Source organism: Pelmatolapia mariae, linkage group LG3_W (assembly GCF_036321145.2).
Source record: "Pelmatolapia mariae isolate MD_Pm_ZW linkage group LG3_W, Pm_UMD_F_2, whole genome shotgun sequence".
NCBI lineage: Eukaryota > Metazoa > Chordata > Actinopteri > Cichliformes > Cichlidae > Pelmatolapia > Pelmatolapia mariae.
This window is the reverse complement of record NC_086229.1, coordinates 84,861,632-84,881,515: the sequence shown is the minus strand read 5'-3', so window position 1 is coordinate 84,881,515 and position 19,884 is coordinate 84,861,632. Positions and strand designations below refer to the sequence as shown.

Below are 19,884 nucleotides of genomic sequence, written 5' to 3'. Positions count from 1 at the left end.
TCACCTGATCACGTGCAGAAGCGCGAGTCTCCCCCGTAGAGCTAGACACGCGCCCACACTCAGGAGGCACGGCTCTAACTCGTACAGTACGAGCCAAATTACATTAGGTAGCGCAGGTATTTATCATAATGTGTTACAAGCAGACATGGTCACACATAAGAATTCATTTGCCTCAATTACTTCGATTAATATTTTTATTTCACATCAAACATCACAATTTATCAGAAATAATCAAACGTGAGATGGTTATAATGTGATGAAGGCTTAAAAGGTGTGAAATCTAGTTGAAGGTGACTGACTGAGAGAAGCTGGAGTCCTTAATATGTCCTGAAAACAAAACGGTTTTATCAGTGACTCATCCTCTGTCTGAATCTTAAAGATGTTATTTCATGGTGTAAGACACTAACCTGCGTTTACTGCGGGACTGATCAGGACGGTTCCCTGCCCAGCTGGAAGCCTGGAAGACCTTGGAGATGTTCTTTTTATGGACCCTGCTATGGTCCTTTAGCCAAATTTCATATAATCCCTCAGGAAGGATAGGTGAAATTATTTAAGGACCCTTCTTTCAACACACACGCCATGAATCTTCATTCATCTTCATGAAATTTCATATCAGCAGTAACTTTGAATCTTAGTTACACAAGTAATTATTAACCTGAAATTGAGGCTGGAATAATAACCTAGGCCTAGGCAATAACAAATGCACAAGTTAGACCTCATATTAAAGTAAAATACAAGCAGCCTGAATGTGTCATGCATAAATAAACTTATTATTAAATTGTAATTTTTATATTTCGTTTCTTATAGTTTTTTTTATATATACAAGTAAATCATCTTCAGTTACAAAGCCAAAGGGAGTTATTCTAATCCACAATAAACACTGCAAACTAGTCCAGAGTTTTACCTATCCATGTCATCGTGTAACACACTCGCATTACGCTTGCCTAAGCGTGGGTTTGACACATCCTGAATCAAAGAATGAGCAGCTGCCTCACAGCCCACCAATTTTATGTATTTCCCAGAATTAAAACACTCCTGGCATCTGTGGAGCTAAAAACCCAGTGGATTACTTTTATTTTTTACAGCAATTCCACCACAACAAAAGAAAAAACAAACAAACAAACGTAGTATTACCACATGGTAAAGTATCACAAGTGATTGTCGATTGTGAAACCAGTGAATGTGGGCTGGCTGATGTCTACTCTATTTTCATTTTGCATTTTGTGCTAAACTCAGATGGATTTGTTGCTAGCATTTACCAATAACAGGTAAAAATGATGCAGATAAAAGCAATTTCAGAGATGAAATTGCCATTGCTTGAAAATACTGTTGACTGTGTAGCAAAAGAAAGCTGCAACAGTCCTTTTCTTTTTGTTATTTTGGGTTTGATTCTGTTTCAGACGTGTATGTTTGAAATTTTGGTGTTGGTTACTCACTGAGTCTGGGCAGATCTCTTATACACAACTTTTCTCTCACTTGTTTCAGAAGTCAGAAGAGAAGAGAAGTGTTTGTTTTATTAAACACTGTTTTCTAGTAAGAAAATTAAAAGCTAAACTGAATGTGTTTCTTTAGGTGCTCAAAGGATATTAGCAGTGACCGGCAGACAGAGGATGTCTTTCTCAGTAGGGATGATAATTTCCTGGGAGATTAACTTCTTTGGCTCTACTTCCCCTGCTTGGACAGCACACATTGCAAACAGCTGAACCTGCAGTTCGACCTGCAGACCTGCAGCCACCTAGTAAAACAAGACACCGCATATGCCTATGAGACACTGAAGGAAGTAGAATTTAACCCTTTAACAAACAAAAAATGTCAGCTGTTTTTAACATTTATACACTTAATTCAATAACATTAAAGTAGAAAAGCAGTGGCTGGAACATTAATATAAATGTTATATTATATAACATTTTTATTTCATATTAAACATCAAAATGAAAACTTACAGGGCCAGGGCTGTAGATGACCCGGAGGCCTGTAGCAGGAGGAGGCTGTTTCACATGGAACCTGGCAGCGACAGAGTGAAATAAACCACAAATAGTTAGGTCAGAGTTTTCCCTTTAGATTTGAAGGTGACCCATAAATTGCCTCCACCTAACAGTCCTCATTTCTTTCCAAGGTACTAAAAGACAATTGAAACAAGACCTAAGACTACAAAAAAAACCCCCAAAACCTAAAATCACTTCTCACTTGTCTCTATCTGTCTGGTGGTTTACCTGCATATGTCAAAACCAACATTCTTCATCACAACAGTAATGCTGGAGGAGGTGCCCTCCTTCAGCGTGCCAAAGTCTATGCTCGATGGGATGAGCTGGAAGCCCTTCACAATGGTACCTGTTTGACACTTCCTCCTCACTTGCTCCTCCGCCTGCAGGAGCTTCAACAGAGGACATAGACAAAGAAAATTTAACAATGAAAAACTGGCAGCTTGATAGTGCCGTGATAAAAATATAGGGTAAAGTATGTGTACAAATGGTATTATAGGAACATCTTTTTTTAACACTCCCAATTTGACAGGATATGAGCGATAAAAAGGATCTCTCCATCATCAGTGGGTAAATCCCACAGATGATGGAGAGAGGAGAAAAATCCTTCAGGTTATGAAATAATTATGGCACAAAGGTATAGATCCTCTAAAGGTCACTTCAAGGGCCATTTTACTTTTCACAAACAACAAACAAAAAATGAACTCTTGGAATGGTTCAGGGAAATGTAAGTTCAAAGTTTCTCTTAATAAACATTGAGCCCATAGGTGGCAATACTATCAAGTTTAATACTAGGAAACCACCTAAAACAAAAACTTGACCAGCACATTTTTGGCAAAAACAAACAAACAAACAAACAAAAAAGATTTTGTACCGGTGCACTGCAGGATTTAGAGCCGAGGACAGAGGATGGTAGTGTGACTGTAGTCTGTCTGGGCTTTCCACTCACATCTAACTGTGGTGACTTGCATTTCCTAGACGAATCCCTCCAACTGCTTTCACCTGGACGTGTACACGCGCACAGACACACACAGGATAATTCATACGTTTGCACAGAATTGTAAATCATATACAGTATTATTTGTCTTTGTACTGAGCCATCAAGTCCTGGCAGAGATTCAACGATCTAAATAAATGTAAATAAAATTCTGCTTCTGTCGTCACAGAGTGCAGTTCTGACTGATCATACTGGTCCATGTCTGTATGTTCACAGTGGCTTTACGTCATTTCTGTCCTAAAAAGGAATTAATAGTAATATAAAAAATGAGAAGGTTGGAAACAAACCAGCAGACTGAGGTGTGGGGTTGGTGGGTCTCTTTTCTAGCACCCTGCTGCTTCTTGCTGAATGACTAAGATTAAAAACACACATTAAGCACTGATGACGACAGTTTTGTAAGTGGCTAAATCACAGAGTGAAAAATTAAACAGGAGAAACGGTTCAAAACATAATTTGCTCATTATTACCTTGCAGACTGAGACGGTGTTGGGTTTAAAGGCCTTGGAGCTGCAGTGCCAAACACAAATGTAGTTTAATAAACAGCATTCATGTCACTGAATTCACCATTAAGACTAATTTATTCTGTTGTTTTGTTTTTTTGGGAAGATTCCAATCAAAAAAACATCTTTAAAACAAGTTAAACATTGGTAGCCTCTAGTAAATACTGACAAAGGTGTCATAACTTACTGTCCTCCTGTTGCGCATCTTTCAGGAAGCCCTCAGTACTGTCCGACTTGGGAAATGGTGGGAGAGCCATTGACAAACTCCTCATGTCAGGTATTTGTTGCTGTAGCAGACTCTGAGAAAACCAGAAACGGTGCTTCGTGTCTTTCTACACTGCACAGAGAAAAATCGACTGGGAATCATTTAAGATGATGTTAAGAGAATATAGTACCTCGTACAGGGGAATATTTTCTGGGTGGAAAAAGGGAACAACGCTCCTCTTCCTCATAGCTTCTCTGTAGATCTTCTCTTCACGCATCTCCTGCCTAAAATACACACACAAGAATAGAAAAATAGTACAAACTTTAACAGTGGCAGTACTTCCTTTTATCTTTCTGTTAGTAGTACTGAAAGTATTGCAGTAGCTCTAGTTCTGTTCAAAATAATTTCTTTCAAAGCAGAATAACAAAACCCACTCAGGAAAAGAGAGGCGAAAAGTAATTTCTACAATTACTACAAACCAATGTGACTGACAAATGTCCAGATTAAGTCCTATGCAAGTCCTAATAAAGGCTAAGCTGCAACGTCTGCTTTGTTATATTAAGGTTATTACTCACAGTCAGTAATAATGTTTTTACCTGTACTGTGCAAGTTTTTCAGTCCACTTTGTATCCTTTTCTTTGGTACAACTGGAAAGAAAAAGAGCATTTCAAAAGCATATTTACACAGATTAAAACCTGGAACTTTCACCTTAGTAAAGATGAGATTATTTTAGCACACGTACCTGTTTAATTTCTCCAAGCTGTCACTTTGTGCCGTGGCAAAGTCTTGAGAAACATCTGACTGTTCAGCTGGGCTACAGATTCCTTGGCTGTACAGACTGGCTACATCCTCTGTGGACACATACAACAAAAGGTGTACTTTCCCCTCAGTATTCTGACACCAAACCAGGACTAAATCAGGTACAAGCCAACTCTAAAAACCAAATGAACTGGTTTACAGATGCTGTCTTACCAACCTGAAATCCTCCTATCAATGGTGTGACTGACATCATCTTCCTCTGGAAAAGACTACAAAGTGCAATATAAGTCAGCTTTTGTCCTTTATGTTATAGTACAAGGTTTACTTCTAGAAGCCATATGTAGTAGAGGGAAAGAGCCACACAATGTTCCCTATAACTATAAACATTATCATTGTTTAACTCAACGTGTGTGTGTGTGTGTGTGTGCTTACCAAAATCAGATTGATGAGATCACTGGCATGGGCAGTCTCCTCCTCAGAGCGAGGGTCTTTAACTTTCATCTTTTCTGACCGTTGCTCTCTTTCCATCAAACTCTCGATGTATTCCTGCAGTAAAAGTCAGATTTCTATATATATCTGAAGTCACATTAACGAGATGACTTATGTCTTTCTCAAATGTTTTAGCACAAAATCCAGTTTTGGAGACAAATGATAAAGAATAATTTTACCTTTAATCGTGAGTCTATAGTATTTTTGAGTGGTGTGGTGAATGGTCGGTGCTGGTATAGTTCTCTCAACTCCAGGGCCTTAGGGCAGCTCCTGACAGGCCGATGATGTACTGCAGAACCTGCAGGCCTCATTCTCAGACCCAAATTATACACTACGTCAGTACCAAATGGAGGACCTGAACTCTTCTTCTGGATTTGAGAGGAATGCAAAAACAGTAAAATGGATTTCAAGTGCTGTTCTCTCTTTCTGTGTGTGTGTGTGTGTGTGTAATATGTGTAAGCATGTCTATACTTCTACTGTGGGGAAGTCATGCCAGCTCCGGTTTCTGAGGTTGGGAGGGGTAATTTCAGGGTTCTGTTTGTTAAGCAACCACTGAGACCACACACTCTGGTGGCTGGGCTTTAGGATAGTGATGCCAAACTCATCTGGAACAGACACACCCACAAACCTCACATTACTTCCTGATTAACTGAATAGTTTCTCCTATCCATCTCCTGATGTAACAGAACGACAAAAGTACACTCAACATTAGAGACAGTTAATTGTCATTATACACTATGTGGAAGTTTTTTGGGGGACATTCTTTAACAAAAACCAGAGAACAATTTTATTCAGTCCAGTTGTTTCTTGATTTAGGAAACATTAAACCTTGTGTGTTTGCCAATTGTTCCTTCAACAGTGCTATGGTAGGGTCCAAGTACGCCTGGTAGAGCAGCTCCTTTACAGTTTGAGAGCTCAGCAGTTCAGTGCCTGAGCCATCCTCATGCACCAGAAACAACCTGGAAGACAAAATACGTTTGCAGACTTTGAGTAACAATGCCGGACATCAGTTTAGTTATTTGGCATTCATTTCTGCTACCTTTCTTTTAGAGAGTAAAAAAAATAACAAATACAGTTTATAAGAGTTTTCTTACTAAATGCCCTGTGAATTGTCTTTTCTGTGATCTTGTGGCCAATTAAAAACAATTGAAATAAGAGTGGATGTTGCTGACATTTTGACATACAAGTTCTCAGTAGTCACTACAACTTTATTACATGAGTAATCAGCTCTCAAACACACCCTGTTCACTATTTGTATGCACACTACTTTCAATACTTTCTTTTTCATCACACAGACACCCACACTCATTCAGATTTGTGCACACATGAACAGCTCCCTCCCTGTCATACACATTCCCTGCACTGTTCTCATGTAAACACAGAAACAGCCATAATAGTCAAAGGGGCATTTTTAGGTTGCTTAAGTTTCTCCAGAATTGCATTTTGCCATGGTGACACACAGACACACACACAACATACACACAATCAGCCAAGCTACCTGGGACACTGCTCTCTGGGTTTTTCATGAGGCCCATCCATTTCACTGTCCTCCTCCTTTTCTAGCTCTTCCTCAGTTTGTTTAAGTGTGCTAGTAGCAGGTCTCAAGTTTAGCACAGATATCTGCCCATCCTCTATAACCTGCAACAAAGTTCAGCTTGTTACCAAAAATAAAAATAATACAAGTTTAATGAATTTCTATATTTTTTCCCATCATGGGTCTTTCTTTGAGACTTTAAGAATATAGCAAACTGTTTCATAGATCCAAATTCCCACATTCCTTCTATGCTAACCACCTTAAAAAAGACCTGCACAGCAACATAGGCTCACTATCTTGTGATCAGAGAAACTGACCTGGAAATGGTTCCCATCAGGGTCTGTAATTTCACAGGCCACTTTGTCCGTATGACTCATAGTGTAAATTCCTGTCTGTTCAGTGGGAGTAGACCCCTTTGGACTTGGAGTTACGAGTGGGTCTGAGGAGTACACGCATGTTCCATCACTTCTGATGGACAGGCCTCCTACACTGGATGGGAACACCTTGGGTACAAAGTACAAATATGGATCAACGGTTCTGCAAACAAGTGTCAAAGTGCAGCCTTAAAGTCACTAGTTACAAGCTTTTATTTAAGTTTTGGTGCCATCTGCTGGCAAATCACGCACCTCGTATTCTCCTTGATTGTTCCCAGTGACGACCGTTCCATCGGCTAAAAAGATATGAGCCGTTTGACGCTCTGGGTACATCACTACTGTGGCGCAGCCCTCCTTCTCCACCAACACCATCCTCTCTTTAGCAGACATCCTTGATTCATCCTTCTCACACCCTTTAGTCTCAACAGTCGCAGTCTCTTTGGCAAACACATCATGTTCACTATTCATATGCACACTACTTTCAGTACTTTCTTTTTCATCACACATACATCCACACTGATTCAGATTTGTGCACACATGAACAGCTCCCTCCCGGTCACATGCATTCCCTGCACTGCTCCTGCTGATGTCTCCATTGAGACAAGTGTCCTTGACATCCATGTCCCCAGCAATGCTTTCCACACACTCAGTGCAGTCGCTTGCACATTGAGAGGCTGATTTAAGGGTTACACTCCCTGGCTGCTGTCCTGGAAAAGTAAATGACACAGGAACATAAGTCAGATATAAAAATCTGCTTAGAGATTATAATGTATTTTAATGGTGATAGCATGTATACTGTATATATTGTGCATATGTTTGTGTAGTCATCTGTAAGTGCAGGTCTACTGCAGAGTATGGATTTGATCAATGTACTGTGTGCCTGCTGGTCACCAGTGCGCAGCAAACAGTGTGGATTAGCATTCATTGGCCTTTCTTGCAAGAAGCTGCTGATCCTGGTTCCATCTGCATGTTCTACAATTACAGACCCATCTGGGTTCTGGACAGAAACCACGAGATCCTCGCGGTTCAGCATCACCTAACACAAGAAACCAGAGTCAACGAGCTAAGTTAGAGATGAAAAGCATAAGATGATTTCAGAATGAGTCTAATTTCTCTCTATATATCATATACTTCAAGGTACTCAGAGAACATCAAAGTGTGAACACTCTGAAATGAAATTTCTGCCCCCAAGCACCGTGAGGATTTTTTAACTCTCACATTTTTATTATGGACTTAATCGCAATGTTGGTAGCCTGTATAATTTAGAAGAAATAGTACTTTCTTGCCTGATGGGTGATGGGGTCAGTAGCCTTGTAAGTGAGAAGGGACGTGGTTGGCATGTTTTTGTGTGTGGTCCCAACAGTACAGATGCGATCTCCACATGGAGCTGTAGTTAACCAACACCCTCTGTGATCCTTAGTCCCCTCCTTTGAGCCCTGCTCTGCAGAGACACAAGATGTGCAAAGAGAGTATAACTGTACCACTGAAAATTAATTATCTTCCCAGCAAGCGCCCCGTCACACTGATTACGAGACAGAGGAAGTGCTGTTTTGTATTCAGTGGTACACCAGTCTAACCTTTCTTGCTGTCCTCAGATTCCTCATTAGAGTTTTGCTCCTGAACCTCAGAGTCAGGGACCCACACTGGACCAGAATCCTGACTGAAACTGACTGAGCCATCAGCAAACAGCACCTGCAGTACAAAAAAATAAGAGAAGCCAGAAAAAACGGGCATGATTCTTCACCGTTTTTATGTAACAATTTGTGCAGCTATTCAAGAACTACCTGCCTGGAGTCAGTTGTAAATTTATTTCGATATGTGCCTCAGTATGAATGAGTGTACCTCTGTGGATCCATCTCTCATGTAACGGATCACAGCTCCCTGGCTGGTGATAATGCGGGACAATTCTTTGGAGAGGGATGTATCCTGAAGATGTCTTGCCTTTCCTTTGCCATGAAGAGGAAAGCTTTGTCTCACCATAATACCTCCTTCTTTACATGGACACAAAAACACACTCAAATTATGTCATATATATCTGAGTATGACTCTTTAGCATATGCAGAATGGTTAATGGGATATAGTAGATGCAGAAAGTTGTGCTAAAACTTCATGAAAGACACATTCATTAAATTCAAGCTATTTGTAGATAGGCCACCAAAATGTGGCACTAGTCTCGGCACATAAGCGGGTAAGCAGGTCAATTTGAGCACAGAAGATATACAGATGAGTCTCTACGAGCACGAACAGGGTCCTACTTACACCAAGGACGGGAGTCTGCAAAATTGACTGCATAGGTACTATAAATTCTAAACACATCCGCTACTGACCTTGTGTATCTTCTCGCAGATATTGCAGCATGAGGCCATTAGGAATAGAGAGGCTGAGACCGTTGAACGAATTTGATTGCTCTGCTGGTTGGCCTTCACAACCCTTAGACATACATTACATATTTAGTCTAATGACAGAACATATTTTATGGTTAAAAACCTATGTGTACATGTACATATAGTCTACATTAATCTACATTACTTTCTGTAAACATGTAAATGTGTGTTAACCTGGGGCTCTGGAGGTCTGAACTGACTGGATGTGGTTTGTGTCTTTGAGGGAACTGACGCCACATCTTTTTCCTTGGAGCAGTGGATGGAGGCAGATAGATGAATGGGGTCTGGAATAGATGTCTCTGGTACTTTGCCTTTGGTTTCCTGGGAAATTACTATAATAACAATAATAATAACTTTATTTTTAAAAAGTACTTTAATAACATGTAAGGGGATTTTCACATCACAAAGAAGACTATAAATCAAACAGAGACAAACTAACTCAACATGGGACATTAAACAGAAACTGCTCACAACAAGTGACAACAAAAAATAAAGCTTATGATCAATGCAGTAAAAAGGAAATATATAATATGTAGTGATTAAATAAATACATAAATTTTAAAAAGCTAAGTATTAAGAACCGGTCTGAAATAGTGATTGGCATGGATTTTTCCAGTTTCAGACCATCAGCAAGGCACTAAGCTGTAGCAATTCAAGCCAAGCAACAAAGTGCTTTCTTCTGCTCATCCGATTCAGGCTTGTGAGGAAGCTGGAGCCTATCCCGTTTAAAGCTAAATGGGATTAAAAATATTAAAATCAATCTTAAAACTTTAATTGTAACCAGTATAAGGAGGCCTAAACACAAAATACTGTTTTGAAATTTAAAAAAAAAAGGGTTTTGAACTAATTGCAGGTGTTAAAAATTCTGTTCATTTGTCTGTCTGTGTTCTTTTCTACAATCCTGAACACAATACTTTTCCAAAGTCCAGACAGGATGAAATTAATGCACATATAACCTACTCAATGTCAGAGCAAGTGTGGAAGCACTGAAACTTTTGAAATACATCCTGAAGAAAGCATTACTAGACAGTGATGTAGACCTGACCCACAGTGAAGATAGACTGACATTTGTGGAAGCTATTGAAAAGCATCTCCATCACCTGATGTATCCTGCCCTCTTTCATTGTCTTTCACTAGGGCGTAGAAAGGGATGCCATCTGCATAATCTTAAAAAAGAATACTGAGTTTGCAGATAAAATGTAAATAGAGAAGAAAAAGAAGAAGAGCCAAGGATGGATCGATAACTGGTCAAAGGGGTTACTAAAGTGCAGGTCTGACCAAACAAAAACACTACGCTACCCGTACAGTCAAGGCCTTTTAAACTTGCTTGTTCCAGGCTTAATAAATGTCAGGAACACTGAGTTTATTAACTATTCAGTACTGTATTTAACCCGTATGCAACTTTAAGTATAAAAAAATACTTTCTTTTATAAATATGTACTGTATGTCTGAGTGTAATACCTGTGCGCTCTCCCGTGGGACCGTAGAAACTGTATGAAAGACGAATTCTATTGTCAAGCACAGCTGAGAAGGAGCCCTGCTTCACTGTTTTTATCTCCACAGGTTCTGCCACTGAAAGAGACCGCAAACACACACACACACACACACACACACACACACACACACACACACACACACACACACACACACACACTAAATGAGACTATAAATCACATATCATCCACAATAACTGTTGTATTTACACAGGTGTATAAAAAGGTAACCTAAAATTACAACAGACAGCATTTTTACCTCTACAGTCCTTCTCTGGTTCAATGTTTTTATTGTCTTGGTTATGAGGGGGAAATTTTGCAGGATCAACAACAAATTGGTTGATGTGTGTGTAGAAATGATGTCCATCCTTCTTCACAACGGCTTTCATTTGGCTGGAACCTGGAGGAAAAACGATGTGTTACTGAGGAATATTTGACCTTTGCTTTATTTATGTTTTTCATTGATTTATGGTGCCATTTGTCTAATAATGGAACTAAGCTCATAAATGCTTCAACATTTTTTTCATTCTTAGGGAAATATAGCTGCGGGAGGGGGAGAAAAACTGTACGAATGGTTTCACTTTTTATGTTATCTTAAGATATAACACGTTTGTAGTTTTCTATAGTGTCTAAGTAAGCTGTTTGTGAGTTTGTATTTGAAGGTCTGCTTAGATGCATGAAGAACACAGACAGATCCTGTACCTTGAACAAAGCTGACTGTCTCCACAGTGACACGTCCTCCATCGGAGGGGAAAAGGTACTGGAGACAACCTGACACATGGATCAATTTTCCATCCATGATGTAGCCAATGAAACCCTAAACATTGGACACACACATCAACATGAACGACCATATGCATGGAGCCATTTATTACTTAACCTGAACAAAGTTGTTTCACTTATCAAGACTTTAACCAAAACACAAGGTTAGTTATGTAATGGGTTCTAGCGTGTGTGCTCTCACATTGAAAGGTTCCTCTGCATGCTGTACTTCTACAACTTCATCCACAGGGGGTGCTGTTGTGATAGCTGACTCTGTGGGAGGGTTGGCTGAGCTGCCCTCTGTCCCTGGCCTGCTCCTCTTGCCATCAGATGAAGTTTTCTTTTTCTTGTTGTCGGGTGACTTATCCTCCTTTTTCTGCTGCTTATCTTTCGGCAAATCCTCTTTCTTTGACTTTTTGGGTATCGCCTCTTCCTTCTGACGCTCCTGCTCCAACTTCCAGGCCTGTAATACCATAATACTGTAACCATGTAACACTTTGGTGACTCTAAAGTAGTTTAATGTGGCTGTGTTCTATCCCGAGATAATGAAAAATCTTATTTTATCTCTAGACGTACTTTACAGATAAAATACTGAAAACTGGAACTATTAGAACTGCACCATGAATTTGAACTCATGAATTTATTACTTAACTGCTCTGTGAAAAAGCATCTGAGGGATATAAGAAATGAGACTGCTCTATGAAATTCTCCATGTCAGATTCACGTGTGTGTACTTGTGTGTTAGCTTGTACTGACTTTAAGGGAGCCTTTTCTGATGAAGACTTCCATTCTCTCTTCCTCCTTGGAAGAACAAACAGTATTTTCTTCTAGTCCAGGAAGAAAACAAATATTATATGTATACAGAGGTAAGCACGGTTAAATTGGTAGAGCCACATATTGATCACTATAGTACGATACCTTTTGGAGAATCAGATTTTGGAGTGTCATTTCCGTCTTGCATTGTGTCTCTCTTTGATTCCTCCTGTCTCGTCCAGTGTGAAACAGTATCTGCCACATGCTCAAAGTAACTCCTGTACAGACAGACAGGACAATGTAGAGTGAGCTGCAGATTACACCTCTTTAATGAACATTGTACATCCATGGAAGCAATCAGCAAAAGATTTCATACTATTCCTCTTGTAACAAGCATACACTTAAAAATCTGGGAATCATTTCACACCTGAACTTGACATCAGTGTGAAGAGCCACATGCCAGAACTCCCTGGACTGGCGTTGAGGACTCATGGGATTGTGGCAAAAAACATATAGTATGTTGTTATGGCTTCCTCTGAAGGTGTCCAAGCAGCGGTATTCCTCTGATGCTAACTGGAGCAACTACACCAAAGAAGAAAGTCAAAATATCCAAGCAAATGCCTCAAACTGTTTTAAGTAAAAACACATAAAAAACATAAAATGGTGATGTTTTATGCTTTTCTGAAGGATGTACATAATATTGCTGCAGAATATAGCCTCAACTTTGTTTAGTTTGCTCAGTAAATCCATTTTCAACTCTTGCATTCTACATTTAAAGCTTCAGAGTAGAGGAGACTTAACGTGTAGTAACCACAGTACGTCTAATGTGACACCACTAACACATTTAACAAGATAAAATAGATATATCACCTGAGGCAGGACGGTGGCATTGTGGTGCTCAGCATAGCGCCAGTGAAACAGAGATCTCAGCCTACAGCTCTGTATGTCAGATAAGTCCAGGTGGCTACACACTCTACCACTCTGCTCCTGGGGGAAAAATATAGGATCCATTGCTGTTTTCTTTTTCTTTTCTTTTCTTTTTTTAAATTAAAGCAAGCTAAACAAGCTAAATAAATATAAGAATAATACCTCTCTGTTGGAAGGCTCTTCAGTAAGAAATGTTGGATCTATAATTAAAATAAAGATAGTAAAGTAAAACCATTATGTAGGGTGTTTAATGAGTGAGTTGTAAAATGTAACATGCATGTAAGCCAGTGTCATAACATAAATTAACTAATATAACATCAGACCTTTGTTCCTCATGTTATAAAGCTGCTGTTTAGCAAAGGATAACGGGTCATCCCAGGGGATTACTGTTGATGTCTGCTGCTGTGCTGGATCTGCTATTCCACACAACACACCCTGCTGATCCACCCCGGACAGTGGCATAGCCTCAAAGACGCTTTGATGAAAAAACCGCTCCACCTCCGGCCATGACACATCATCTGTAGGAAGCCGATGAATCAAGAACTTTATCACAAGATTCACCAACATTTACTGTAAGTAGGTACAATGAGTTGGCCCGAGGCCTTAAGCACAGGTTCTGACCATCTGTGCAGTAGTGCTGTAGCTGTTGTTTGATGGACATCCAACAAGATTTTCTGTTTTTCTGCTGAGTGACTGACTCGATCATCTCCCACACCGGAGACAGTCTCATCATGGACAACTCCACCTCTGTCGGATCGAAATCCTGAACCACCTAAGAGGGTCACGTGCATGTACACAAATACACAGCAGCTCTTGTTAAACCAGGCAGTCATTTTCTTAATATCATGTAAAGATCACACACGGACAACATAAAAACTTGATTTTAAAATACAATAAAATTACTTACACTGATGTCTCTGAAGCGCTGGGCTCGCTCATCATGGTGTCTGATAACCAGAGGTTGCTCAGTCTTCCTGTCAGTCTCCCTTGCTCCAAATTTCGCCACTAGCCTCTAGCACAGATAAACAAAGATAATAAAATTGAGAAACATTAATAAATTGTACACTGTGCTTTAAGCGTACCTGAGAACCCAGAACTCATTGTTAAACTGGAGCTTATAAACCTTTTCTGATAGAAGTCCACAACATTATTTGCAGTTAATTTCTGATCAAGTTTTTCACTTAAGCAGGAGATAAAATTTCTCTTTGCTGGTATAAGCAACAGATCCTGGTAACAATTTGTTAAAATGTCAAAAATGTTTTTAAATATTTTAAATAAGAGTCTTGTTAATCTGACCTAGAGTTGTGATTCTGAGTGAGGGAACACTTATAAACATGCAAAGTGTTTGGAGTTTTTTAAGGCCTCAGTGAAAATCTCCCTACTAAAGCAATGTAAACTGTGTTTTTGTGCTTTCTGTGTGGTTTGTGGAACAATGCTGGTGCTGTAATGTGAATTTCCTGTATGCAGGAATAAAAAGCCAGCTTAATGCATATGCATATGTTCATAAAGTAGCAGCTTCAAGGCCTTCGTGATTAGAGTGAATGTTTAAAAGGAGCTTATGGAAGATCTTAGAAGCAAAGTCATATTTAAAGGAATCCTGTCCTACCCTCCAAAATCTTTCTTCCTTTGAGCTCATGGCTGGATTCTTAGTATTAGTATTTATTAGACATATATACAGAAATATCCTCAATATTTCTGCTAGTTACACATTGAATATAGCACCATCTGCTGGTGGTGCACTGGTATGTATTTGTAGTATGGTTACTCAGTGCTGTACGTGTTATTTCAGCATTACGCAGCTCTGATTAAGCTCTACAATAAGGAAGTGTTAAGCGTTATTATATTGGAGTATTTCTTGAAGAATTCATATCTGATTCATTTTGATGAATTAGATTTGGAATTTGATTCTTCTATTAATGTATACATGTGACTGAGTTATGACTTAAATGTGAGTTTGAGTTCATTAAAGATACAATTGTTTTGAATACCAAAACCTTCTGTTCTGTAAAAATGAAAAAATATTTTCATGCATAAACAACAAGCGATAGATGACATGGTCTTCCTGTCACATGTTCAGGAAACCGAGTGTTTTACCCCACCCATCCCCCATACGTCACAACCAAGCCCATCCTACTTGGGGAATGTTGCCGCAAGTGCTCTATTACCATAACACAAGAGCTTGTGGGGATTTGCTATTCAGCTTTAAGTGTCTGAGTCTGACACTAATCCTGCCCACTGAAATATGACCTTGTCTTCCTGTGAGTCGGAGGACTCCGTTTAAAAGGAGAGGGGAAAGAAAAAAAAAAAAAAAAAAGCTGCTGCATTGGCCGGGAATCGAACCCGGGCCTCCCGCGTGGCAGGCGAGAATTCTACCACTGAACCACCAATGCTTCACATACTAGGCTGGAGGCTTAGCGATTTTTTGTGGTCTTCTCAGCACTTGCTCCTTGGATTTCTCTAGGTGTGTGTATTGTTATGCAGTGGTACCTATACCTTCTTATCCTCTTCATTCTGTACTGTGTTTAGGAGGTTGTTTAATACATAGAGTCTCTCCTCTTCTTTTTGTACTAGTGGCAAGAAGCTTTGGAGCATATAGCTGACCAGCTGGTGGTCTAACCAGGGGCCGCTGAGAGGTTTGGAGTCCTCAGCCACATGGGGGTGGGCAGACAAGGACTGCTCTGCGGAAATCACCACCTAGAGACACAAATTGTACAAATTCTAATATGTCCTCGGTCCTCATTTCAGCTATTCATTAATCAGTCACACAACATTTTCCCATCGACCATATTTGGAAATGCTTCTTTCACACACAGTAAGTGATAGAGCAAAACTGCACATTCACAAAACCAAATGCAAACATACCTGTTCCAACATACAGTGCAGGATCAAAGGCACAGAACAGGCCTCAGGAGCAACCAGGTCCAGCAGGTTGTTATAGTAACACATGTCCACATCTAGAGAGAGAGGAAGGAGCCTGTTCTCTGTCCACCAAGAAGAAACCATTAAAAAGAGAAAGGATAAGGAGGTTTTAATTCAAAATGCCAAACAAGAGTATACCAAAATAGTCCAGATGAACAATAACAATAACAAAATTTCACCTTGGTCTCCTGGGGCTTCCTCCTGAACTGACTTCTTCTTGGAGAGTGGGGTTGGAGCTGCTGACACAACCTGGCACAAGGAACAGAAAAATCATCTCCATTCTGACAAGTATCAACAAATAAAGAGAAAGAAAAACAAGGATGTCAATGTAGAGGTTCAGGACCAGTGCTGCGGGTCATATTTGGAGTGTTGTTTTTAGACAAAAAGCTGTGTTGCCTGATTATCAGAGGATTCATTTCAGACTAAATCTTTCCTCCTCAATATACTCTTGAAAAAACCCCACACATTTACCTTCCAGAATATCAACACTTTTATTTTGATAGTGTAATTGAAAATCTTTTTTCCCCTGTTTTTGGTTTTGATAAAGCCAAAAACAGGAGGGTTAAGTGCAGGTTAGTGAACACTGGTTTGTACCTAGTGGGTTAACACCAGTGTATGAAGCCTAATGGATAAGCCAGGGATTGTGGGTTTGAGTCACATCAGAGGCGTAAGCAGAGTGGCGCAGCGGAAGCGTGCTGGGCCCATAACCCAGAGGTCGATGGATCGAAACCATCCTCTGCTACAGGCCTATTTTATAAAACAAATCCATTCAAGAAAACTACTGGTGTCTAACTGTATCTACATATATTTACCTCCACAGGCTCTGAGTGCTTCACAACAGCAGGCACACTGATGAATTTAACATTGTTCCGGTATTGCTGATACTGCCTTCTGACGTCTAGGCAGTCATAGATAAGACTGGCCACACCGTCAAAGATTTGGCTTCCCAACTCCAGCTGGACACACAGCATAGACACACAGACACAGATTTCAAGTAAAAAGCAGGTCACGTCATGTGATGCTTAAACAAAACAAAGCAGATATGTAATATATAATTCAAACTGGATAACAGAAAAACAAGATAATGTGCAATATTCTAATAAACTCAAAAATTAGAATAGATATGTTAAACACTTATCTACTCACCACAGTTTCAGGGTCCTGCGCGTCAAAGGGAAGCAAGAAGTCAGGAACAGTGTAGCTGAGCTGAACCACATCATGGAGCCTGGAGTTTGGTGGCCCGCTGTCCAAAACTGATCTCAGACCTGACCAGAATTCATTCAACTTCCTTTCCTGCACAGCTTTTGATACACACAGAAAAAATGATGATGCAGTGTAAACATACATGTCTTATACTTCTCTTATAACATACAATAAATCTACTATTTACTGAAGATAGCAAACAGAAGATTTACTGTTTACTCCTTACCTGCATCAAAAACCGGTGAAGCTCTGAGACTCTGTTCATTTCCCTCACAGCTGTCTTGGTGATCCTGCTGCTCCTCCATATTTTGGGAGAACTCCAAACACAATTTGATGACATTAGACACACGAACACCTATGGCATCAAGTCCCGCTATCAGTTGCGGCTGGTAGAATCCCAGCATTAGAATATAGTGCTGAGGACCCCACTCTGGCTCATCCTCTATGACCAAGAGACAAAATCAGTGCGCACAAGATTTTAAAGCACGAAACAACCTGAACAATTATATTAATTTTTACCACTTTAGCTTTTCATCAGCTTTTACCTTTGAAAGTAGGTGGCTCAACGTCACCCCTGCGCTTCAGCTTGGTCTTCTTCTCCTTGGGTGGTATCACCGGTGTATGAGGACCCTTTCCCTTTTTATCAGAGACTGTTGTCTTTTCCCCCTCAGCCTTAAACATAAAACAGTTTTATAAATATGACTCTGAGGAACATCTCAAATGTTTTGAGGGTTTTTTTTGTACCTACAACTCAGAATCATATCACTGGTGGTACAAAAGCTGTCTTGAATGAAACAATACTTGACCATTAGGTATAGGCCATGTACACATGACATGTGAAACACAAACGAAGAATGTAATATTACAGGGGTATGATGAATACAAAAATACAAAGAATTTGGAGTTACAATAAATCTTTTTTAAAAACAACTAGATGTTAGTAGTGTTAGTAAGATAACACTGAAAGTGAAATTTCACGCCACGTCAACACTGTAATTAATTATAAAGGAATGAGAATCACTTAAATAACAAGTCATTTACCTGGTTAGCATCTGACCTCTGCTGATCACAGGCTTTGATAAGTAGCAGCTGGAACTTCAGTATTTTTGCCATCAGGTCACAGGGAATCCCCTCTCCTGCATCGAGCAGCAGTTTAGCTGGCTCTGTAACCTACACAAAACACAGACACTTATAAATACACACACAACAATGACTGTTACACTGAAACACGTCACATAAAAAAACACTTTTCTTTGGCATGGTGCACAAAGTCACTCCTGTAAAAATTTCCAAAGCATACCTGATAGAACATGGGGGCATCATCGGGTTTTTTTGCTTTGGGATTCCCCAGCTCATGGATCTGCAAAGAGGAAGGATTTTACTTTACAATATATACCATGAATGGTACATTATTAAGCTATAAGCTATTAAGCAATATTAAACACAGTTCTGGCAGGTCCATCGCAGTCTTAAACGCAACCGTCGAGTCCACTCTGTACAAGTTGCCAGTTCAATAGGAGGACTACCACAGACGGATAACTGTTCATGCTCACCTAAAAGGAATGCCATTTGAACTGTGGGAGAAACCTTGAGCACCCAGAAAGAAAGCCAGGTAGGTTCAAAGACCCACTTAAAACGTTTATCCTGCTGATGGATTCGAACCCGCGACCTTCGTACTAGAGGCTAACACCGCTATGCAACGTTTGAGACAAAGTAGGCTAATTTAAGTAAGTGTAGATGATGTAAAGCTAGTCTAGTCGAGTCAAAAATAAAATATTAAATTTGGTATATCAACACCACAAGTACATTTAATATAAAGGAGGTTCAAACAAAGCTGGAGAGTACCTTTGCAAGCGTGTCGTCCCAAGTTAGCAAGGTGAAAAGTTTGCGTTGCGGTTGCTGTACGGCCAAGGCCAAAGCCTGGATCAGCTCCTCCTCCTGCGGACCTCTCCCAACCACAAAAGACACACAGGCCTGCCACGAGTCCTGGGAAGGGCAATACGTTTTACGATATACTACTGCAATACACAACACCCGAGTCACAGGTTACATTATTTCATATCATGTTTATATTTATTTGCTTTGCAGTTAATTGACACCTCGTTTTAGGCTCAGTGATGGTGCAATTTATGCTAAGACAAATGAAAAAAATTACGTTAAAGAAAAAAAAGAAGAAGAAAAAACGTTTAAGAAGCATAAGTCCCACTGCAACAACTTTTACTAATGACATTTAGGGATGTCGAAATTATAACTTCCGGTCTGAAAAATGGAAGCTGCCTGATCTAGCTAATCGCACACGCGCACCAATCAACCTGCCCTTAGACCCGACTAACGCCTTATTAGAAAACTGCGAGATTCACTCAGTGTGAAAAACATATAAATGTTTCCAACAGACTATTGAAGTTTAGCCAAATAAAGTGGTCAGTGAGACGGCAAACCTCTTCAAACTCTGCTTTGATGAGACCAGTCTCCCAGTTCTTGTTTACTGCGCCTCCATCAGTACTGGACTTTTTAGCAGAGCCCTTTTTAGCTCCCTTCGGTGGCATTTCCGCTTAGTGGTAATTCAACAACACACAGCAGTGAAAACAGTAATGCAATTTTCC

General features: G+C 39.9%; 1 protein-coding gene and 1 non-coding gene across 2 annotated transcripts; both read right to left on the bottom strand.

The window, feature by feature from the left end:
* Positions 1–351: 351 nt before the first annotated feature.
* On the bottom strand, positions 352–19,827 carry spag17 (sperm associated antigen 17). The gene is given in 48 exon segments (XM_063465276.1): positions 352–540; positions 1,588–1,735; positions 1,944–2,004; positions 2,214–2,374; positions 2,857–2,984; positions 3,267–3,331; positions 3,447–3,486; positions 3,667–3,778; positions 3,875–3,968; positions 4,281–4,331; positions 4,427–4,535; positions 4,661–4,712; positions 4,876–4,989; positions 5,112–5,300; positions 5,404–5,537; positions 5,761–5,891; positions 6,431–6,570; positions 6,784–6,969; positions 7,093–7,547; positions 7,714–7,876; positions 8,127–8,281; positions 8,418–8,532; positions 8,683–8,828; positions 9,153–9,270; positions 9,399–9,556; positions 10,686–10,796; positions 10,977–11,117; positions 11,420–11,534; positions 11,682–11,942; positions 12,236–12,306; positions 12,398–12,510; positions 12,660–12,814; positions 13,103–13,219; positions 13,322–13,359; positions 13,483–13,677; positions 13,781–13,931; positions 14,067–14,171; positions 15,653–15,853; positions 16,022–16,140; positions 16,258–16,327; positions 16,891–17,034; positions 17,225–17,379; positions 17,508–17,723; positions 17,827–17,953; positions 18,323–18,451; positions 18,582–18,641; positions 19,127–19,267; positions 19,720–19,827. Coding segments are annotated over 48 exon segments (6,426 nt in total). The 3' UTR covers positions 352–382.
* Positions 15,479–15,549, bottom strand: trnag-gcc (transfer RNA glycine (anticodon GCC)). Its single transcript has one exon. It is a non-coding gene; the product is annotated as a tRNA-Gly (tRNA).
* Positions 19,828–19,884: the final 57 nt, after the last annotated feature.